The 24,907-nt window shown below is 40.2% G+C and overlaps 1 protein-coding gene across 3 annotated transcripts in view; it reads right to left on the bottom strand.

Moving 5' to 3' along the window:
* Positions 1–24,907, bottom strand: part of MSRA (methionine sulfoxide reductase A) — a 336,169-nt gene that overhangs the window by 107,152 nt on the left and 204,110 nt on the right. For all 3 annotated transcript variants that reach the window (XM_033135137.1, XM_033135139.1, XM_033135140.1), the window contains one exon: positions 7,227–7,331. In XM_033135137.1, coding sequence (XP_032991028.1) covers positions 7,227–7,331 — 105 coding nt within the window. The remainder of the gene's footprint in view (positions 1–7,226; positions 7,332–24,907) is intronic.

Below are 24,907 nucleotides of genomic sequence, written 5' to 3'. Positions count from 1 at the left end.
TGGAGAATGGGTTGGGAAAGGGCAAGACAGGTGAGGTAGGAAGCTGCTGTAGCTGCCAGATGAGGGATAAGGACAGCTAGGACTGAGGTGGTCAGGTGGAGATAGACAGAAACTAGACATGGCCACACAGAAAGTATGTGGCAGACCTGATTAAAGCCAGATCTCCTCTAACCCCAGGGTCCACACTCTTTACCAGGTTTCATTAAAGACGTTTTAATTAGGGGGACATTTTAATTAAGATCTTCAGAGGAGTGACGGGAGCTCATCACCAGCTTACAAGAATATTCTAGTTGAACGCATCTCAGTAAGGATATAGGTTCAGCTGCTGTAGAAAAGAAAAAAATAAGGCCTAAAATGAACCAAAATAACAGTAACTTAAAGAAGACATTTCTTGCATAAAGAACCCAAAGCCTGGGATGCTGAGTCTGGAACCTTCTATCTTTTAGCTCTTCAATTACAAGGGTGAGGCCCTGACCCCTGTGGTCCACATGGCTCACCACTATATCCACATGCAGCTTGTGGGAACAGAGGAAGAGGGAGAGAACAGCCCATCTTTAAGTATACACAACCCAGAAGTTACACACCATCACTTGTGCTCATACCCTGAGACTCAGAATTTTGACACATGACCATACTTAGCCATAAGGAGTCTGGAAAATTTAGCCTTTATTGGTGGTTGCATATTATAATAAATTAGAATTAGTTAAAATTCTAATACTACAGAAGTGGGGAAACTGATACGGGGTCAACTAGCAGTGTCAGGTGGAAAGCTATGGCTCCGTCAGGAATACATTGGAGCAGTCCCCCACATGTGGCCCCAGTCCCCTGGGAAGGCCTGCAGCTACTACAAGAGGTCCACAAATCCAACCGTGCAGCTAGCATGGCCTAGAAGCTATAGAATGCATTATGCATGTAAGCATTTCCATCTCCCAGAGGTATGTGACATTGTGTTGGTTAATAAAACAGGCATAAGATTTAAAGTGTGATTAAATTCATAGTAGCATGTTAATATATTTGTTTAAAAAACATACTAAGGGCCCAACTAGATTGCATGGGGGATTCATGAAAACATTTATCCTTAGAAGAGGTCCTCCTAGTGAGGAAGCTTGGTGTAGGGGAAAGAAAATAAACTTGAGCTTTAGATAGGACTGGGTCCAAATATTGCCTTCAATATCAAGCAAGTTGTTTGGAACCTTCTTGGAACCTCTTTTGGTCTTTTGGAACCTTATTTCTTCTCTTCTGGTAATTGAAGACAATGAACCCTGCTTCACAAGGTTATGACGAGGATTGGAAGGATAGCTATAAAAGCATCTATCATTAAGACTGGTCCATAACAGATGCTTAATAAATGTTGCTGTCCTTTCCCCCAGGATAGAGGAGAGTGACACGAGTTGGAATTGAGAAGTCAGATGTATGGGATCAGGTGAGACAGAACTGAAGTCTTTACACTGTGTACTTGTAGCTTGGCTCAAGTTACATGATCTGTGCCATGTATCTTCACGCAGGAAGAGGAGAAACTATAATTCATGCACAGAGCATGCTGGGTGGAAAGATACAGATCAAGCATGAAGGGCTAAGATTTGATCTGGTTCTTCCGATGATTGCGGTGTCAGCAGCAAAGTTAAGGAGCCTTCTATCCACCAGCCTCACCACCACCACCACCAGTAACAGTTGCAGGATGACAATATAAAGAAGGCTGAAATCATTCCAATTAAGAGGAAGTAGAAAAGAAACTCTATGGAAAGAAAACCCACATATTAGCAGATGAAAGGTAAAAATTTTCCCACAGAAATCAAGGGCGGTGTGGATACAAAATAAATAAATAAATCTGGGGAAATTGTATTGTTGCATTGAGAAGAATATAACAACAATGCCTGTCATTTGCAAGGTACTTAACCATTTTTGAGCTATTTTCACATTATTTCACTTAATTCTTATGATAGCCCATGAAGTAAACTGTACAGACATTATTATCCCATTTTCTTAGATGAGAAAACAGAGCTTCAGAACGAGTAAGTGTCTTAGCCAAGGTTACAACGTGGTTGGGAAGAGGTCCCACTGGGGCCTGAACCCGAATCTAAATCGCAGGCTCCGCCATGTTGGCTGGAGAAGACTGGGGTAGTTTGGGAACTACATGATCAGGAATGGGCTCCAGTCTACCCTTGGAAGCCTGGCGGAACTTTATTTGTCCCACGAGTAAGACAGAAAGCCAGGATAGGGCATAATAGCTTAAACAGTGGTATCTGAATGCTTCGGCAAAAGTACAGGTTTTGTGGTAATTGGTAAATGAAGAGAAAATTGACTATCCCATTTACCGGCCAAATGTATAATGATGCTATTAGGTCTGTTACTTCACCTGACACTAATCCATTGAGCGGCACTCTCTCAGAACTCACTGCATATTGGCTGTGGAATAACAGGTGTCTGGGCCCACCTATGTCTTTAAAAGCTTCCCACTGTCTAATAGTTCTCTTACCCTTCAAAATGGTGGACCATGGGGACTTCCTCCTTTCCATTAGGTACCAAGAGCTGCCCTCAGTACCTTCAAACAGTGAAGAACATGCAAGATTTTTATGTGTCTGGCCTATGCTATGAAGATCTGATTTAACTGAAAGGGGACTTTATAGCTTCAATTCTTGCTGCTTCTACTACAGTGCACCTTTGACATTAGCAAGAATCCCCACATTTGCAAAATCATTTTAGGATACTGCTTCTCCCACAAAATGAAGTAAATTACAACTAAAACACTTAAATGGCCCCTTCAAATCCTTAATGATTTTATAAACAAGGTGCTAAAGTTTTTCAAAGTTTTCTCTTGAGTCATACTTTTGCTAAGAATCATGTGTTTCCTGGGCATATCTTCACCTTAAAGGTCAATGCCTTCTCAACTTTTACTCAATTTTTGTCTTTTTGCAGCAGTTCTGGTACAGGCAAGAGCATTCCTCAAGCAGTTTTAGGAATCACTTACTCTTGTTTCTGAAAAAGACCTAGAATGGGCTATTGCTTCACAGATCAGAGGCTGCACCAAAATCAACATGCTGCTGTCTTCTGCAATATCCATTTTCTAAGTAAGAGCAATCAGTCCTACGTGCCTCTACTTCCATCATCTGCTCTGTTAGGTACTTTTCTGGGCCACTTTTCACTGGGAAATAGGACAAGAGTTACTATGTGACTCCAAGTAGAGAATTAAGAAGCTGTCGTCAGATGGCCAGCTGTGGGTACATGGCCTCAGCCTAGCTATCTCCTGCTGCATGCCTCTCCTTCAGGGAATGGGCTTCAAATTATTACCTCAGAAAAATTACAGGTGACTACATGTTTTAGACCTTCAGGATTCCCTGGGAATATAAATCCATTGATACCAGAATTCTTCTGAACTTAATTTTTTTTATTACTTTAATGTTCCAGTATGAACATATACTTGTTTTAATGATTTCAGGTTAATATTTTGGCCTGTGGTCTTATACACATTTATCTAAATGCTCATTTAGTCTCGGTACTTTTGGGATTAAACTATTTTCCTCCTCTAGAAATGTATTTTCCCCGTGTGTTAACCAAGAGGTTGGACACTGCTATTTATTTGAGACTACTTAGTGATTTAGCACAACTTAGTAGAGCACGTGGCAAACAGTAGAAACAAGATATCTGCCATTAATAAATGATTGTCTATTACAGTAGTTTAGGAATGTTGAGAGGTGATCTGATATATTCTCAGGCCATATATCCCAAACCTTAAACCACAATTCTTAATTCTGAATTATCAAGCAACCCTCTAAGCAAACCACCAAGAAGTCTTGAAGAAACTGTATCTAGTGTCTTCCATTCCCTGTCTGCGTCAGTGATAACACTATTAACCAAGTGGCTTTAGACATCTGGTTTGTAGAGCCAAGTGAACACGGTTAACTAACAGCTCTGAATATAATGAGCACAATGATTGTTCAAGTTGAACAAATAGATTAGTCAGGATTTTTGTTGTTGTTACAAATAACAGAAATTCAACAAACTAGCTGAAGTTAAAAAAAAAGAGGTGGACACCTAGTAGTTCTCATTGCTTGGAAAGCTACAAGAAGAGCTCTCACAATTGAAGGAAGAGCTATAGGAACAAGAACCTCAGAGTCTCCTGTAGGTTCTCTCTTCTCTCTCTCATCTCTCAGTGTCTCTACTCATCTTCTTCCCTTGCGTCTCCTATGAAGAGGCTCTTTCCACACACAGAGCACCGTCACCTTGCCATCGTCAGCAAAGTGAAAACACTTTTTTCTCTCATACAACACTTCCAGGGAAGGACTCTAATTGGTCCTGAATGGGTCACATGCCTATTTTTTGGATCAAACATTGTCGACAACAGGAAAAGATACTGTGATTGGCCAGGTCTGGGTCATGTGATCACTCCTTTGGATCTATTTCCAGAAGGCTCATGGGAAACCCTACAAGGCAGAAAAATATTGTTACCGTGCCCATTACACTGAACTATCCAAAAATTAATTCTAATAACGTGGAAAGATCAGATATCTTGTGATTTAATACGTGTGACTGTATATACTGCATCAAGCACTGTTCTAAGCAGGAAAACATACATGTGAAAGGGAAGAAAAACTCTCCTCTTACATGTGTAATTTGGCAAAATGTCAGTGTAAAAAACATGTTGCTCAACAATCAAATCCCATTGTCCACAGACCCCATCATTAGCAGTTTCATGGTTTGATTTATAGACTTGAAGCTGGTGCTTAACCAGATGACCTCTAGAGTCTCTTCTAGTCTATGAGTCTCTGAACACCGTTAGAATAAAAATACCTCTGGAAGAATAGTATACCAACCTATTATATTATTGGACGGTGTTATAGGCTAACTTGTGTCCCCTACTACCCCCAATTCATATGTTGAAGCCCTAACCACCACTACCTCAGAGTGTAACTTTATTTGGAGAGAGAGTCTTTAACGCTGAAGATGAAATGATGTCATTTGGGTGGGCACTAACCCCATCTGACTGTTGCTCTCATAAGAAAAGGAGATTTGGACATAGACACACACAGAAGGAGATTATGGGAAGACACAGGGAAAAGACAGCCTTCTACAAGCCAAGGTCAACACCGGCCTGGTCACCATCTTCATCTCAGACTTCCGCCCTCCCGAACTACGAGAAAATAAGTTTCTGTTGTTTAAACCACCAGTCTTTGGTCTTTTGTTATCATAGCCCTCGCAAATGAATACACATAGTAAACCAAAAACGTCAGAAAGGAACAAGGCAAACTTGATATGTGGGATGGGGAAACCGAGAAATTCTTTTAAGGTTCTTTTAAAGGTAGAATTCCCCGAGATTCAGGGGAATTCTAGTGACCTCATTAACTGAGGTGTGCTGGCAAAGATGTGATCAAATGGGCAAGATGCTAAGAGAAGGAAGGAGAGAAAAGTGGATGACAGACTTCACCCTTTTCCAAATATTACCAGGGTTAATTAAGCATAAGGTGATTCTATCAGAACAAGGCATGATGGCTGCCTGGCAAAGGCCACATAGCCAACTCTGTGGGCCTGTGGGAGCCTGTATCCTACATGACGGCAGGCTTGCCTGGGTTCCTGAGATGAGTCTCCACTGGGAATTTTGGAGCTCTCCGTATCCTGCCCCGACCCTTGCCTTTGACAGGCAAATGGCTGAATGGCTGCTCCATCTGCATCCAAGGCTGACTAGCATGGGTTCCTGGCCCTCACTACCTTTATTTATGATGCTCACCAGTCAGAGCTTCCCGCTGAGACAAGCTTAGCTAAGCCTTTAGGCCTGCTGTTCTCTATGATGAGACAGAACAGTAGTCCAAACTCTGGCAACACCTGAACTTCCTGATTATATTAGGTCTGTGGAAAAGTAATTGCGGTTTAAAAGGTTGAAAATAACTGCAAAAACCACAATGACTTTTGCACCAACCTGGTAGTATTCTTGCCCTACCAGTCCTCTACCGTCCCTGTCCTATACTTCACTGCCCTCCCCCCAGGGACTCATCCCCACATGTCAAATCAGACTTCACTGGAAGTGAAGCCTGCTCCCGGACTCCTTCTTGACCTTCACCCACCCTGGTGGATTTACCTGGATGCTGGGCCTGCCTTATCCTGGCTCATTTATCATTTTGTGACTCTTGCCTTGGCTCTGACCTTTGCTCTCTGGCATATCACCCTGGATTGGGTGGTTCTCAGAACCAGAACTTAGGGCCCATCAACCTGTGCTGCTGGGATCAAACTAAGGTTCCACCACAAAACACAATGCACATTTGGAACAACACATCCCTTCATCAGGAGACAGCCAATACGGCATACCTGCTACCCAAAAACCTGACACCAAAAGGGAACTATGTTTGTTAAATAGACTGATTGCCAAATGAACAGGGTTGGTGAAAATCGCATCTGTTATATAGGACTTTTCCGTTCATAAGTGTCATAATAGCAGATCCTCACATTGGCAAAGCAGGTAAGGCTGTTAGGATGCAATCCGGAAATTGCTCCATTATTGAATATTACAATGGTATCTGCCAACATCAGATTTTTGCTTGTGTGTGCATGCAAATAAAATTTCTGGCCACTATTGTTTGTAGCCCAAATATAGTAATATCTCCATATAACAAATTCCAAAGAAGAGAAATGAAATATTTAAATAAGGCAAACAGATTCACCTAAGTCCACATATACTTCTAGAAGAGCATGACTTGTAATAAAGGGTTAACAACAACAACAAAAAAATAACGCAAGCATTTTGGACCCACTGAATACTGCATTTTACCTTTATGTTCTTTTTTTTTTTTTTAATCACCTACAGACATTTTAAAAAAAAGAAAACCTGATAATGTCAAAAGATGAGAAAGGCTAAATTCAGGGAAATAAAAGAACCATAAATCAGGAAAACTTTGGAGCTGCTAGAAAGACACTTTAATTTTGTAGACAAAAGACTGCATTAAGGAGGAATAATGCAATAATCAAAGGTGAACGAATCTCCATTGTCTGGCATCTTTCTCTGTGGGAATTTTCCCACCCCAGACAGCTGTAAAGGGGGGAGGGGTGCCGAGGGTGGCTGTGCCTTTATTCTCTCACCCTTTTTCTCCCCAGCCCCTCCTCTTCTCCGTCAATAAATGTCTGCAATCATATTCTTGAGCTCCTGTGTGATTTCAAGGTTCATCTCTTCCATGCAGCTCAAACACTAATTATCCCAGCTGTAATTAGTAAGATAATTAAATACGGGCTCCCTCGTCTACCTTGGGTCGGGTCATGATTCTCCCAGAAGACCTTGAGCAGTTCTTCAAAGCTGATGCGTTCTGGCTGGTACACCACTCGAACTACTTCTGCATGGCCCGTTTTTCCTTGAAAGAAACAGAACCAAAATTTACAACCAAAATTTATTGACAATATCAATTTATTACAAGTTATTTGTGTTTTTTTAAAAAACACACACACAACAAAACAAAACACTAGACCAAGGCTAAAATTCTTCCTGCTAAAGGGTGAGAACATAACTGTCCTTTAGCTAATGGTTTCATTCCAAGTCTCTGCCACACTGGTTCTTTTTCCATAAAATCAGTTGTCCTCTAGCAAGCTTCCTGAGGATGATAATGCCTCCATCGTGCTCTAATTTTTTTTTTTCAATTTCATGAGAAAACAAATTCAGGTTTTCGTTTTTCCAACCTCACTGTATGAATCATTATGGATCCACTCTGATACAGTGCTCAAGATTTGAAACTCTGCAAAGGGGAGTGAAACAATTTATTTTTATCATCACCCCATGCTATATGTAGTAAACTCGGCTGCACTACAGAGTGAGATGGTGCCAGATAGAGAAATCTGTAAAAAGCAGGCTTATAACTTGTTCACGTTAGATAAATTCATTAACGGAGGGACAATTTGCTGCACTGTTAACACCCAGGCAAGGGTCAGGTTCAGACACCCGGGGGGGCGATAAGTGCTTTCCCAGCCTAATTTGTCTCTGTGGTAAACAACTACTGCAGCAAATGTCTCTCTCTAGCACCCGTACCCATTCTTAACAGTGGCGCCCAAGGTTCTGTGGATCAGCAAAGTGCCCATCTGCAGTACTACGCGTACCTGTGGGATTCATGGCCTTCCTTCCTTTACAGTGTTAGCGCACAGTAAATAACAGACACCTCCACACTAATCTCGTCTCCATATTTAAATCTGTTTTCCATCTCTTTTCGGTCACCTATGTGTAGTAAAGAATTTAGCCTTGCCCAAAGAGATATGTGGTCTTTGTTTTGGTCTCTGGAAGGAAATCTGTATCATACCTGATTGGAGTGTCCTTCTTTAGGTTGGGGCTGGCCACACCAACAGTCTTAGAGTAGGGCTGGCCATACCTAACAGAGATAGGTCAGGGCCAGCTATCCCGGAAAGACCAACCATGTGACTAAGAGTGGGGGCTTTGGTAACACAGTTGTCCTAGAGACTAAGTTCAACCCTATGGACCATCCATCAATCATGCCTATGTAATGAAGCCCCAATGAAAACTCTAGATACCAAGGTTTGGGGAAACCTCATGGTTGGCCATACTCTTTGCATATTGTCACATATGGATGTCAAGGGGGTACTCATCCTGACTACATGAGAGATGACACAGAAGCTTTGCCTGAGAACCATTTCAGATTCTGCTCTATGTGTCTCTTCCTTGGACTGATTTTGATCCTTATCCTTCCCAGTAATAAACTCTGAGGATAACAGCTCTCGCCGAGTTCGGTGAGTTCTTCTAGGAAATTATCAAACCTCACAGTAGTTTTGGGAATGCCTTGAGTTTGCACCTTAAGTTGCAAAAGTGTTTTCCCATATGTTGGTAATCTCACCTCAGTTCTCACAACTACCCAATGGTGTAGGCAGGGAAGGTAGAAATCCCTATTTTTTCAAATAGGAAAATTGAGATACATATTTAAATTTGCCCAAGGCCGCATAGCTAGTGAATTTCTGGATCATAACCTGAAAAACTACCTCCAGACTTCTTGTCCAGTATTCTGTCTAATACATCACAGCAATAAGAACATGAACCCAGAACAGGAAAGAAATCTAGTCACTACCTTTAATCTTTGGCTAACATTTAAAGTTATTTCTGATATTAGAAATAATAATTTGCAAACAATATGAAGCTTTAAAAATGTGCAGACATATAACACAGAAAATAAAAATCACCTATACTCCTACCATGTAAGTACTATCAATGATTTTTTTTACCCATCTCTTTCTGGATAGGTACAAGATGCACGTGCGTGCGTGCACACACACACACACACACACACACACACACACACACACATCAACACATATCACCACATACGACTTATTTTATTGTAATCGGTACATCATGCTTGTTCCACTTACCAGCATATTGTATTTCCTCATATCACTGAAATTTTTTTTTAAATACCATTTATAATGACCATATACCATTGGAAAGATGTTTGTACTATTACTTATTCAATGGTCTGTCATTGGGCATTTAAAATGAATCCTATTTTTATCTATGAATGTAAATATTGTTTTCACATTTCTGAGGCTGCCTCAAGCTACAGTTATATAAGCGGCATTTCTAAATCAATGTTTATAAATATTTTTAAGTTTCTTGATACCTAGTGCTGAATTGCTACTCAGTAAAGTTGACCTGATTTTCTGCCCCCATGGGCAGTATACCTGAGGGCCGCCCTCAGTCTGACCCTCAATATATTACACAATTGTCATCTGTTTTTAATCATTACCAATTAAAAGCTGGAATATAGTATTCTATGATTTTATTTTCAATGAATTTAATTATTAGTGAGTAAAAAAAGTCATGTTTACTAATAATTGTAATTTCTTATGTGCTCTAATTTTTGTGGTGCCCTTTTATATTGGGTAATTACTATAGTATTGATTGGTCAGTCTACAAAATTTTAATTCAAATACAACAGTTATATGAGTTCAGCATCTAAGCAGATATCATACTAACAGACATGGAAAGAACGGTGGGGAAATTAATAGGAAGAAGACATACCGGGTATAATAATCATGCTATTATAAAACCATTTTTGATGTACTTTAAAATATTACTGTTTTGTACTCTGAAATGTTTAAAAGAATGATTTAACTACATAAGACTTAAAACCCTCTGAATATTAAAAATGGCAACAATATGTTACAAACATGACAAAATATTTGGTAAGGAAGGCATAGAAACCACACTAGAAATAAAGGGAAACAATGTAAACAGGCAATACACATAGGAAGACAAAAATGGAAATGATGACAAAAAACACTCAATATTTTTAGTGATAAAAGAAGTACATACATATTGAAACATTACCATGCCATCTCTTACTTATTACATTTTGCAGAACTACGTAACAGTGTAGTTAGTGCTGATGAGGAGACAGTGTAAATGACTACACTCTTTGGAAACTCCATTGGCTTACGCAGCAAAAGCCACAAAGATTAAGATTAATTCACCCTAAGTGATCCCGGAAATCTACCTCACAGATATAACTTCAAATAATGGAAAAGATATATACATACACAACAAAAATCCACTGCATCATTATTACAATGGTAGAGTACTACAAGAACACCCAAAATCAAACAAACAAAAAAAGAACTTTTGGTATAGTCACATGATGAAATATCATATAACTATTAAAATATAATGTCCTAACTCTAGTAAAAACTGTCACCATTTACTGAATGCTGACAAAATGGCAGGGACTTTACCTCCTTGATGTTTTCTAATGCTCACAACAAAATTTTTCCCAATTTTGATTTTTTCTGTTGTGGGAAATGCATATAACAACATTTACTGATTTAACTGCACAGCCAGTGGCATTAAGCACATTCACATCGCTGTGCTACCATCACCACCATTCGTTTCCAGAACTTTTTTCATCTTGCAGAATCGAAACTTTATCCATTAAACACTACCTCCCCATTTCTCTCCTCCCCCCAGCCTCAGGTGAGTACCACTCTACTTCTGCCTCTTGAACGTGACTACTCTAGGTACTGTTTATAAGTGGAATCGTGCAGTATTTTCTTAGTAAATGGCTTATTTCACTTAGCACAGTATCTTCAAGGTTCATCCATGTTGAAGCATCTGTCAGAATCTTGTTCCTTTTTTAAGGCTGAATAATATTCCATTGTATGTATACATCACATTTGATTTATCCATTCATCTGGCAATGGACACTTGCGTTGCTTCCACCTTCGGCTATTGTGAATAATGTTACTATGAACATGGGTGGACAAATATTGCTCACAACAATTTTACATGTGGTCCCCATTTTACAGATGAGAAAACTAAGGCCTCTGCACAAGTTTTCTCACAGCCACAAAGTGGCAGGATGCAGTGAAGAGCCAACCAGGTTTCAATCAGAGGTAAAGCTTGGGTTCATTCTATGACCCTGAGCCAGGCTCTTAAACATAGATGCCTGAAGCCACCAAGTGACAGCAAATGTCACATAGTCAGAGGCCCAGATGAGAAATCACAGCAGTGGTATAATTGACATCCAGGCTATCATGACTGTTTTCCAGGATTAGGCTCTTCTTTTGTGGCATCAATAAGAGGTCAGGAAAAATTTCCACTCACCAGCAAACACTTGTAGACATAATCTAAGCACTGACATTACTTGTGGAGGGGTTTTAAAAAGTGTGGTTCTTTCAAAGAAACTATTACCATTAAAATTCAAGATCCACCTGCATTGATAAACAGTGCGGAAAAGCCCTTGTCAAACTCACCTTTAAGTTTCTTTATTTTATTTCTCCAAAGTATAAGAGCCAGTATAAAAATACACAGTGCAAATGATCAAAAGGATTAAGGGGCTAGGAACCACTCACAGAAATACTCACTCCTGCAGGAATTCACCCATGTGCTAGGCTAATTTGATTCCCGAGACCAATCTGCAAATACTTTCTCGTGCTTCCAGAGTTAAAAGGCTGTATCTTAAAAATACTTCGAATTGTTGCTTCACAGAACTTCGTGCAAATAGCATAATAGATGTGATGTGAAAACGTGCTTGTTAACAATTCACAGCAGCATTGCAGTGCTTTCACATTGTTGCTCAAACATATCTTGAAAGGAAAAATGAAAACGATGAACGTCCTCCCTGGGCATTTTCCTGGGTCTCCTCACCCAGTGACAACAAAGGAGGATGAACAAATGCACAGGGGTAGATTATGGGCACACACTCCAATCAGACGAAACATTCCAGAAGAGACATAGGCAGTGTTCCGGGGACAGAGAAATCAGACATTCTGGAGTCATCTAGAGCTTTGTAGAAGCCAAATCATCCACAGAACCAGGTGTTTTTAAAAAGAACCCCAAGATAAATCAGCCAATTCTTAAAGTTTTATGTCACAGCTTTCCATCTCATGAAGGAAATGTTATCTTCAACTCTTCGATGTTTGCATGATTAGTTTTTGCTATTAGGTTGGTGCAAAACTAATTGTGGTTTAAAAGGTTAAAAAAATAATTGCAAAAACCGCAATTACTTTTGCACCAACCTAATACCTTGTGCTGGTGAGAAGAGACGAGAGAGCAGGGACATGGCCTACCCAATAGGACTGGCTGCGTGATCTGACATTAAAAAATACCTACATTAATAGATCAGAGGCATCTTTGTGCTGAATTTTGCTGCCACTTACTTAGTCCTCACCTAGATGAGCATCCCTGCTGAGCCCGGCACTGTTCACCCACCTGAGAACCAATCCCCTAAATGGAGTCATACATACATGCTCTGCCCTGCCTCTCTGGCCCTAACTGCTAAATTCTATGTAAACGTCACATGTCTTACAACAGCCACAGCTGCTACTCAGAAGAAAGTATTAGATACAATTAATGCAACTGTAACACTGTACTGCATGGGTCAACATTACGTTTTATTTACTCATTGATTAATAAATATTTACTGAATGCTTACTAAGTTCCAGGTACTGTGCCGAGTGCTAGGGATTCAATGGTGACAAATGTTAATACGGTGACAACAAAAGACTCCTGCAGCATGGATATTGCCTATAGTCTGGGTCCAGGTAAGGAACTACTCTTTAAAAGAAAAAGACCCCATCTAGATTACGTATCCTACAGGCAAGATGGCAGGTGGAAATGAGCTATAGTTTATAGTTTTTATATTAAATAATAGCCATTCTTCAACTCTCCTCATCTTTCCCAGCCAACAAGACCCATCTAAACTGTTAATCCAAATCAAAGAGCACACAAAAAGATCCAGGTGTTTGAAGGGAAAAAGGGAGCAGAAGATGACTAATATCTCCCTTTTCCCATACAAGATTCAAAACACTACTTTCCTCTTGCTAATTAACTACAAAGAGGTAAGATGTCAGCTCAGTTTCATCTCCAGCTCCTGCAGATAGAAAATGTGATTTCCAACAATGTACTCATTATAAAAAAGAATCCTAATACATCAAAATTGGATGCCCTGTGGAGTTCATTATAGGATTTGAAGAGTGTCTATACTGTCATTTTATCTTGGCTTTTTTTCCTTTTGTCTCATCAGTCACTTAAAGTGTCCAAAGAGAAACGTAAGCTTTAAAAAGCGTCCTAATGATGGAAAAGTAGAACAAATATTGTTAGAGCAATTGTGGTATTTTTTGGTCCACCATGGGGAGACATTGTGGGGAATTCATAATCCTCTGGTGTATATTTAATACAGATACATCCTTCAGAGATTATTCTTTCACAGGAGTGCTATAAACACAGTTGAGTACTTGATCAAGAAAATTCCTTCACAAAAACAATAAACTACAACCATGAATTCTTCATGCTACTAGAGGTTTCTTACTGCTACAAAGCTAACTAGTAGGTAACTAGTCTCGGAGTGAGCAGCTCACTACTTTCTGTATCCCACCTGCTGATTATGAGGCTGGCCCTTCATGTACTTTCAGCTGTTTTTTCCAGAACATGAAGTGTATGTGATTGGGCAGAACAATGTTTCCTAGGCCAGACCAGCTCCCACCCTACCATGAGATAGGCAGGCATTGCGAGATATTAGCAAAACCAACCTGCCAAGTAGGGAATCACGGTACTCTTGTAGCCAAGAGAGAAAACACAGCTTTAATAAATGGCTTGATTAAAACTTAAAAGGGTGTTGCACACTGAGAAATCATGACTCCTTGATGCTGCTAAATTATACCACCAAGTCCAAAATGAGTCCTGCTTGTACCTTGTTATGAGCGGGCTACGCAGGAAGAGGGGTTCCCAACCCTATGCTTTAGAATCACTTGTGGAACTTTTTGAAAAATACTAACACCTCCCACTCCATTCCCACACAGGGATCCTGATACAGGAGATCTGGGGTCTGCCCTGGGCGTATGCAACCTCACAAAACGTGACGTGTGCTTTTGATGCAAAGTTGGGAAAGGAAATTGTGAAATTAAGCATTTGATATATGTGGCTACACCACGGGAGAGAAACCAGACCGAAGCTGGGTTTGTTTGTTTGTTTGTTTGTTTTTTAACAAAGTCTCAGGATTGTCAGGGACTTGAAAGGTCCTCTAGCCAAATGACACCTAGCTTTATACCACTGCAACATCCAGATGACCATTTCAAGGGACAGGACATGTAATACTTCACAAAGTAGTCCATGCCATTGTTGGAACGTCCTCATCGCTGGAAAGTTCCACCTTTCCGGAGTCAAATCTACCTTCTTCCACTGGCCCAGGCCATGCCTTCTGGGGCCTCCTCACTCCACAATTATTGACAAGAAGGCTGCAAGTGGAGGACATCAGGGGGCAGATAAATGGGCACTGACTTCGGAGTCAGAAGATCTATATTTGAGGGTAGAGTCTGCCAGATGAGCCACTGACCTTCTCTTCGTCACAGTTCCTCATCAACACGGGGACACTGACATCTGTCCTGTCAATCTTAGAGTCTGGCTGAGAGCATTAAACAACAGACATACAGGGGAAAGCACTCGGGTAGTAATCAAATCTATGATGTCAGTGCTGGTCTTTCCATGTCCGTGGACGACTCATGATGAGTCATGTCGTCATGGAATTTCACTGTGAAAAGCCAGAAGCTCTCCAACGTTTACGATCTAGGTGAATACAAACAGAACTATACGGACTGCTTTCCAAGCAAAGGTGGGATTCTTTGGGGAAGCTGCCCAGGACAGGTTTTCCTAAAACCTCTTGTGTTCCAAGTAAGAGTAAAAAGATGACTAGAGAACTCCTGAAATCACGATAAAAGAAGGGTCTTTAAAACCAAGTCAACCAGAGGGTCAGGGGAGAGGCGGTGGTCGAAGAGGGTCAACTATATGGTGAAAGAAACGACAGGGCGGTGAGCACACAATGTGATATACAGATGATGTGTTATAGAATTGTGCACCTGAAACCTATGTGATTTTACTAACCAATGTCACCCCAATACATTTTAATTAAAAAAAAAAAACAAGTCAGATTTTTTCCCCCTACATCTTCAATAACTATTCTCAACTCATTAATAACATGGAGGAGAAAAGGCAGCCCCGCTGAAGCTCACCATCGCGAATACTCGCTGCTTAAACAGAATTTCCAGAAGAGCTACTTCAAGTCATCCGAAGATAATAACTGCCAGTTCATTTGGCACCTGAACCACAATACAGTGGCTTTTTAAGTGCAAGTGGTAGTACAGTCTTCTCCCAACTTACATAGGACATTATTTATAAATACCCCAAACAGGGATGATTTGCCAGGATCATCCAGAAAGCATGGCTCTGACTTATTTAGATGTATAAACTCACTAATAATAAAGATAACTTTATGCATAGTTTAAATATTTCTGAAAAGAACGGAGCTGTGAGCTACAAGCCTTCAGATTTGTGCATATCTTCACCCCATGCTGAAATACTGTTGCTGGTCTGGGAAAAGTCTTGCCTTTGTCTAGCTATTCAGTATCAAAAGCATCAGTCATTTTGTGTAGTTAAAAAAAAAAAAAAAAGACAAAAAAAAAAAATCAACCCAACAGCCTTATCTGGCTGGAAAGCATATCAATAAGATGAGCAACGGGCTCAGTCTTAAGTTTGTAATGGAGCATGGAAATATCACCTAGAAACTCTGTAAAATATCTGCACAACTAAACCAGCTGATTCTACAAATTTAGTCAAATAGAGTCTAATTCGGGCATCCTCAATGGTGTGGTATCACTTCCAAGGGAGGAAACACTGGCTCTTGGAGGACAAAATCATCTTACATATCAGAATGGTGTGGCCCTCCACAGGGCCACCGTACGTAAACGGCCATATAGTAAATCTCTGATAGCACATGTCAGTGGGGGGCAGGGAGAACAATTAGGAAAGAAATAGTTTAAAAAGTCTCCCTAGGGTGGCTATAATTTTTTAAAGGCTGAGAAACACTGGTCACATTCATTCAGTGAATGCACCGGATCCAAAATGATCAAACAACTCACCCTAAGTCCTGCCACATCTTCATTCTGGATGCGGCTTCTAATGGAACGGAAGCACCAGACAAGGGATTCATTCAACAAGTACTTATCGAACGGCACTCTTTGGGGTACAGCGAATCCAACAATGAATAAGACAGTTCCTGGCCTGACGGACCTCAGCGTGCAGGAGGGCAAAGAAACATGTAAATGGGAACTGACAGGGTAAAGCAATTCTTGCTAAGAGAGGGTACACTCCGGGTGCTGTGGGAGTGCATGGGAGGAGCACCACAGCCGGCCTTGAAGAGTCCGGGACGACTTCTCAGAAGAGAGGATGACTCCCGCGCTGCACCATAGCCTCCGTGGACCCCTGGACCTGTCTCATGACAATGTCACATGCGTCAGACATCCAGGCAGCCCAAAACAAAAAAGGGAAGCATTTACCTAGACTATATGCCTTTGCCTGTAGTTATTTTAACCTATGAAGGGAAACAAGGCCCTGAGCAAAAATCCATCAGTCCGGGACACTAATAGCAAGCACATCACATCAGAAGGGTGTATGTCGCAAAGGGGCTCCTAGAATAACTAACAGCAGTGTCCCAATTTCGGACTTAAGGTAGCTTGTTCCATATTAACCCAAACACTGTACTGGACTTTTTGTGCCTTAAGATGAATGGTAATCGGTAAATGTGGGACGACAACGACGATATTTTAGATTTGTGCAATACTTTTATAGATCACAAAGTACTTCCATATTCATCAATTATCTATTAAGTCTTCATAGTAACCCCATGTATCATTATAGCCATTTCACAGATGAGAAAACCAGGACTCAATGAGGTCAAATGGTTTCTTTAATTAAGATCACTCAGTAGGTGGCAGAGCACAGTAGGTTTGAGTCAAGGCTCCAATGCAGTCATTGATTCTATAACTTCATGCTCTCTCATAAACATTGGAGCGAAGGGTATCCACTAAATGATTGTTGCCCATGGCCACCCATAGATCCAAATTCATCTGTAATTTGATTGATATTGGGAATCTTTTAGCCTTAATTAGCAGATCTTTGGTGACAGCCCGTAATTAAATTAGGAGCCCAAAGACATGCCCTGAGGAACAAAACCAAATGGTTTCAACAATGACATGCTGAGCCAGTGTGCCAGAAGTATTGACACTGCAGTCAGAACATTTGATTTGGATAAAGTACTTCTCTGAGTCTGAGTTTCCTCATCTCAACTGCAAAGCAGGTACAGTAAAAATGCCAAAAAGACACACTGTGAGCATTACACACACACACACACACACACACACACACACATGCACATGCATGCACATGCACACACACACAGGCTTTGGTAACTATAAATTGCTCCAATTCTTCATTTCCTCTTCTCATCTCTCTGTCCCATCCTGGCAACGCAGTAATTCAATAAACGTGGGCCTGAGTCATGGCTACATGCACAGCACTAAGCCAAAGACACGAGAAATCCAAAGACATGTGCTACAGAGCCTGCTCTTGGGAAACTCAACTAAGAACGCAAGACAAAAAGTGTTAGGAGCCATTGGAGAAGTCCAGGTAAGTGCTTCAGAAGTTTGGACAGGAAGAGAACAGTGACGGTTTCATTGAGGAGGCGCATTGGACTGGACATTAAAAAATAGGTATAGTTTAGACATCCAGAGCTGAGTGTGAGGGTTTTTCAGATGACGGAAATGACAAAGCACCATGATGCAGACAAGGGAAACCACAGAGTGGCTATGGTGGCCCAGATGAAACGATCCCCAGCTTTCCTTCTGGCAAAGGTGCCAATGCCCACAGCACCACAACACCCATGGCACCACTGGGTACTCCTGCACCCTTCTTTCTGCTTTTACCAGTTGAGGGGTACACTTACTAGTCAGTTGTATTTGTTCCCTGTTTAGACCAATTTTACTTTACCTTGTGGTTACAAATTAATTAAATATCACATACAGAAGAAAAGAAATAGAGTTTTGTTTCTGTTAAGAATTAAGTTGAATGCTTTAGAAAAACTCAACAAAAGGAAGTTGTTCAAAAATACTATCAAAATCGGTGTGGGCAAGACATAACATTGGGAAGGGTGATTGTCAGGGGCTGGGGAAGGGAGGCGATGGAGGCATCGTTTAATGAGTATGGAGTTTCAGTTTTGCATGATGAAGAGAGTCCTGGAGTTGAATGGTGGTGACGGTTGCACAGCATTGTGAATGAACTTAATACTACTGAACTGTACACTTAAAAATGGTTAAGTTGGTAAATTTTATGCTATGTGTATTTTACCACAACTAAACAGAAAAAGGAAAAAAAAGATTGAGGAAGAAATCATAAAAACCTAGATAAATTCTGTGCTTAGATTGTTTCATGTCTTTAAATTCTCAATTGATTTTACAGAGCTCAAACTAGAAATCATTGATAATAATAATGGCAAACACTTAGTGCTTCCTCTGTACGAAGCACACAGTTCTAAGCAGTATGCGTATATTGACTTATTTGATCTTCCCAAAGAGCCAATAAGGGAGGTGCTACGATGCCCATTTTAAAGAAGAGGACCATTAGGCACAGAGAGGTTAAATAGCACGGCCAGAATAACACCACCAGTAACGGGTGGAGTCAGAATCCAGATGGAAGAGTCTAGCTCCAGGTTGTGCACTGCTAACCCCCCCAGGTGCTTAGGAAGGAAGCCAAGGAGTCACTCTAGGGGGAGGACCCCCCATCAAAAGAACGACATTGACCCGAATCTAAAGGTTTGCACAAGAAGGTACGTTTATTTAAGATTTAAAAAATTAAGGTTTCTGCGAACCTTTTCTTTTTAATGATTCACCCTCCCTTTAATCGATTTCCCTAATGAACCAATTACCATCCAAGAAAAGCCACGGATAAGACATTTCTCCATTCTACTAGAGCCACGGATACTAGTGCAGCCCGGGGGGCCAGCAGTCAGCCCACACTGGTAATCCACACGAAGGGATGGCTTTAGCCCGAGCTCGCAGGCATTCATAGTCCTCTGACAAACACGGAGATGGCTCTGAAGTCAACGATAATGATGTGCCGTTTTTACATGACAAAATGTAGGCTTCACTGTGTGTCACTAGAACCTAAGAGAGTGTCTGGATGCATCTCACATGGTTGACTGGAATAGAAACTCCTGTAAGAAACCTTTCCAAGTAAAGAGGAAGCTGTGTGTGTGTGTGTGTGTGTGTGTGTGTGTGTGTGTGTGTCCACGCTCACACAATATACAAGGTATGTACCTATGTACATATAACGTGTCTGCATCTATTGTTTGAACGGGCTGGGCTTTCAGGGAAGTCTTTTGGGCTAGGTGTAAGGAAGTTCCCAGAACTAAGAATGAGATTCTCCTGCCCTTCGTCTTCAAAACCAATCTGCAAGCTCGATGCATGTTTCTATGAGTCAGCATGACCTCAATTTTTATTTATTTATTTTTTGGCAAGAGTGAGAGTGGGAGGAGGTTAGTTTTTGATGGAAAACCCTGAATTCCAGTATTATGAATACAGATGTGGTGGCAAGAAAGTGAGTGGTAAGAGCAGTGTTCCTTCAAGATTCCCTTCGCAGCCCTATGTGGGCCGTTTTGCTGGCGATGGGTCTGGAGGCAGAGATAGTGATTTAAGAGCGTCCCCACTCTTCTGGGTTTACCCTCCTCCCCATCACTCACTGATCTCAGCACAGGGGAGAACGTGCACAGGCTTTGCACCAAGCACAGTACCCCCATGCCTGCTTCTATCACCTGACGGCAGGGCCCTGCGGGCTGGACACCCAAGCGGCACAGAATGGACGTCTGTCCCCCAAATGGCAATGGTGCTGGCAAATAGGAGCTGCTCCACGTTTGCGAATATTGAAACATCTGGATAAATGAATTTTCCAGTTTTCACTTGATCGATATCCACGATGTAGGTCAGTATAAATTATATGCCTTGACCACCAAAATAACTAATGGACAGAAGTTCAAAGTGACTGTCAAAATATAAACTTGAAGCTGCAGCTACTTCAGTAACGATTTCTGTACTATGGTCTCTATCTTGGCCCTCCTGCAAATTAGGGATAATTGTACTTGCCAGACGCTTACTTCAGAGGTTGGTGAGAGGATAATGTGTGTAAAGCTTGTTGGTTTTTGTGGATGAAAGGTTTTTGATGAGTACAAATTATAAATTATTATTATTCATTAGAAATCACAAACGAATGATTCCAGCTGCTAATGCATCTCTGACATCGGCGTGCTATTGTACACAGGAGGAACACACCCAGTTCACAGCACGGCTATTAAACAATCCCTCTACTACATCCCTCTACCTTAAAGGGAACACTTCAGAGCATCCTGAAAAACCTGAAAAGTAAGTCTCACATTTCTTTGTCCCTTTATCTCAAAAGCAGAAAAAACTATATAATTAGAAACGTGGGTAAGAAGCCTTCCCCATTGTCCTTGGTTATAAGCTTCAGATGTTTGGATCCCAGCTTGATAATGGCCATCATCTTGATCAGCGCCCCTTTACAAAGCGGGCTTCTACTTCACAGACAGGGTGGGGTCAAGGTCTCCAGCACAGAGAATAAAGTGAAATTCTCCACAGAGGAGCCACTGCATAGAACCCAGTAATTGTGTACATTCGATACCATTCTCCCCGGTGGCACATGCCAGAAATTGTCTCTTAAAGACCATTTCTTAGCTACAGTATTTTCTGAGGTATGTTATATAGGGTCCACTTTGCTCCTGCATTCACTGCACTTACATCATTTCAGAATCCCGCTTTCTTAAAATTACACCGTCGGTTTAAGCCTTATGAGCTAGTTAGCAAGTACTGACATATCCTCAAGGTTGTGTTATCTCAGTCTGTTTGTATACAATTTTATATGAGGGTGGAAATTGGAAAATTACATTCATGTCAACGTTCTCCATTAATTTTCATTAAATCGATCCTGCTTAATGAATAAGTTAAACTTTGTTACTGAACATTGCCAATGACAGGGAGAGAAGGAGGAGAAAGAGAAGGAGATGGAGACGAAAGAAAGAGAGGGAGAGGAGAGAGAATAGGAATTAGTACATACAAATTTAAACTAAGTCGTTTAGAGCTATTATAATTTATTGGCAATTACAGTAGAAAATGCTTTCGTTTTTGGGTAACAAGTTTATTGAGATAAAATTCACACACTGTACAATCCACCCATTTAAAGTGTGGAATTCAATGGCTTTTAGTATATTCAGAATTGGGCCATCATCATCGCAAATCAATTCTGAAATATTTTCATTACTCCAAAAAGAATCTCCAAACCCTTTAGCTTTTATCCTCCAAACCCTCCAACTCCTCCAGTCCTGGGCAACCATTGATCTGTATGATTTCTGTCTCAATAGATTTCTGTATTCTGGATATTTTAGATACATGGAATCATATACTATGTGGTCTTTTGTGACTGACTTCTTTCACTTAGGATAATGTTGCATGTATCAGTATTTAATTATTTTTTATTGCCAAATAATATCCCATTGTATGTATATATCACATTTCATTTATCCATTCATCAGTCAATGGACATTTCAGTTGTTTCCACCTTTTGGCTATTATGAACAGCCAAATAATGCTGCAAGGAAACCCATGCATAAGCTTTTGTGTGAACACTGGTTATCATTTTTCTTGGGTATATATCTAAGAGTAGAATTGCTGTCTATGTTTAACATTTTGAGGAACTCCCAGATTGTCTTCCAAAGTGACTGCACCATTTTACCTTCCCACCAGCAATATATAAGGGTTACAAATGCTTTTCTGACTTAAGACTATTATATATCAGTATTGAATTTAAAAATTCTATAACTCAAAAAGAAATCACTAAAAATTTTAAAATACTTAAAACTGAATTATAATGAAAACACTATTATCAAAACTATTGGGAGGCAGCAACAGTGGTTCTTTGATGGAAATTTATAACTTTAATCCAATTACATTATGAGGAAGGAGCAAAAAGTAAAAATATCAACGTACAAAGTAATTAAGTTAGAAAGAGAACATCAGAATGATACAAAGATATTTGAAGGAAGAACTAAAAGAGGAACGATAAACTAATGAAACATAAAACAAATATTCAATAGAAAAGGATCATGAAGCCAAAAGTTGATCAAGAAAAAAGAGAAAGGACAAACAAATTACATTACAAATAAAATGGGACCATAACTATAGATGCAGGAAAGATTTAAAAGATGAGAAAAACACTATAATAACTTCATATCAATACATTCTTTAGAGAAATATCTTTCCAAGACTGGTCCACAGAAAAAGGCTGACTTCTCTTTAATAACCATTTAAAAAACTGGATTCTTAGTTAAAAAAAAGAAAAATCTTCGCAAAAGGAAAGCATGAGGCCTAGAGGGCTTTACATGGAAATTCTATAGAATAGTCAACAGATTATCCAAATCTTATACAAGTTCTTAAAGTAACAGAAAAAGGGGAGAGGCAAAATACAGAATGCACAGACCATAAAGAAAAAGATCCACAAATTCAACCACATTAAAATTAAGAACTTCTTATCAAAAGACACAATGAAGAATGTGTAAAAGGAAAGCCACTGACGATAAGAAAAATACTCGTATTTGTTACACATAGACGTGTCAAAGAATTAGCATCCAGGATACATAAAGAACTCCTTAAAATCAAGAAAGGAAAGGACAAAAATCTCAATAGGATAAAAAATTTATACCCTGAAATAGGTCCATCCTACCTAGGAAATCAAAAGCTTCAAATACTCAGTATTCCATAAGATGTCTAGAGATATTCTTACACACAGGTACCAGGAGATGTGCAAGGATGTACAAAACAGCAATGTTTATAACAGGAAAAAAAAAATGGAAACAACACAATCTATAGGAAAATAAAAAACAAATTGCAGCACAGATATCCAATAATATACCCTCAGCAGGAAAAACAGTGATGAACTACAGCTATGTGGTTCAACGTGGATGAATCTCAGGAACTAAAGGTTGACTGTGAAATACAATTCATGAAAGAATCCGTATGGTATGATACCACTTATAAAATGGTCCAAATAGGCAAAACAGAATAATATATTGCTTTGCGATATACAAGCATGTGGGAGAACTGCAAAGAAAAGCAAAGGAACAATAAACACAATGTTCAGCGAGGGGGCAGTGCTGGAAAGAAGGCCTGGGGATGCAAGGGGGGACGGACAAGCCCAAAGCTGTGACATTATTGGGAAAGCCCTAGTTCTTAGGTTGAGTGACGGGTGCCTTTTATTATTAGGCTGTACAATTTAAATTCACTTTACCGTGCTTCCCCGAAAATAAGACCTAGCCAGACAATCAGTTCTAATACATCTTTTGGAGCAATAATTAATATAAGACCCAGTCTTATTTTACTATAATACTTTGCTCCAAAAGATGCATTGGAGCAGATTGTCCGGGGAACAAATGTTTTGGGGGAAACATGGTACATAATCCCTTTCATGGATCAAATATTCAATTTTATTTAAAAAGAAACACTTGTCATGCCCCTGGAATAGCAGCCTTCTATTTGTTGTTATTAAAAGAAACTACGCATATTAACCTTTATTTCTCATTTTAAGAGCAAGTTATTGCAAACACCTGACCTAAGCATTTAACTTGGATTACACATACAAGTACACACATTAATTGCAAGTCTACTAAGTTTTTTTAAGTTATACTGTGCCAATCTAGAACTGAAAATCATCATTTTCATTACACAGGCCATGATTCAAACCTCATTTTCCCTATTCTATTAAAAGCTACTCTACAAAACCCTTGTAAATAATAAAACTCAAAAGGTGGCTTAGAGGTTGTTCAATGACTCTTGAAGGGTGTCTGCAAGGCAGTTAAACACGACTGTCTTCTGTAGTAAACCTTAAAATGAACAATGTATTTTCCTACCATAGGCTGTGCCTTCATGGAATGACTGGATTCATTAAAAACTCAGACTTTGAGATAGGAGTTATATCGTTTATGGCTGGCGAGGTCTTAAGACCTCTCAATGACGGCCTTCTGAGAACATTATAACTCCTCTTCCTAAGTGGGACTAGGAAGCTTGGAGGGGCGGGGAGAAAGTGGTCCGCTTCTTCCTGCTCCACTTTGTCGTCCTCTGTCATTCTGACCCTTCCATGTCTAAGCCCAGAGAGACGAGATAGGGGAGAGAGAACTCAGCCTTACTGCTAGGTGACATTTATAATCTGCATGATGGGCTGACTTAAGTCCCCTCAAAATTCATGTGTTGAAGTTCTAACCCCTAGTACCTCAGAATATGACTGTATTTGAGATAAGGTCTTTAAAGAGGTGATTAAGTTAACATGAGGGCATTGGGGTGGTCCCTAAGGCAATGTGACTGGTGTCCTTATAAAAAGAAGAAATTAGGACACAGACACACACAGAGAGAAGACCATGTGGAAGACACAGGAAGAAGGAGGCCGTTTACAAGCCAAGGAAGGAGGCCTCAGAAAAAACCAACCTCGCTGAGGTTCACCTTGGACTTCCAGCCTCCCGAACTGTGAGAATTTCTGTTGTTTCTGCCACCCAGCCTGTGG

This window comes from Rhinolophus ferrumequinum, chromosome 18 (genome assembly GCF_004115265.2).
Source record: "Rhinolophus ferrumequinum isolate MPI-CBG mRhiFer1 chromosome 18, mRhiFer1_v1.p, whole genome shotgun sequence".
Lineage (NCBI taxonomy): Eukaryota > Metazoa > Chordata > Mammalia > Chiroptera > Rhinolophidae > Rhinolophus > Rhinolophus ferrumequinum.
The sequence above is the reverse complement of the archived record's forward strand: the minus strand, read 5'-3'. Positions and strand labels throughout refer to the sequence as shown.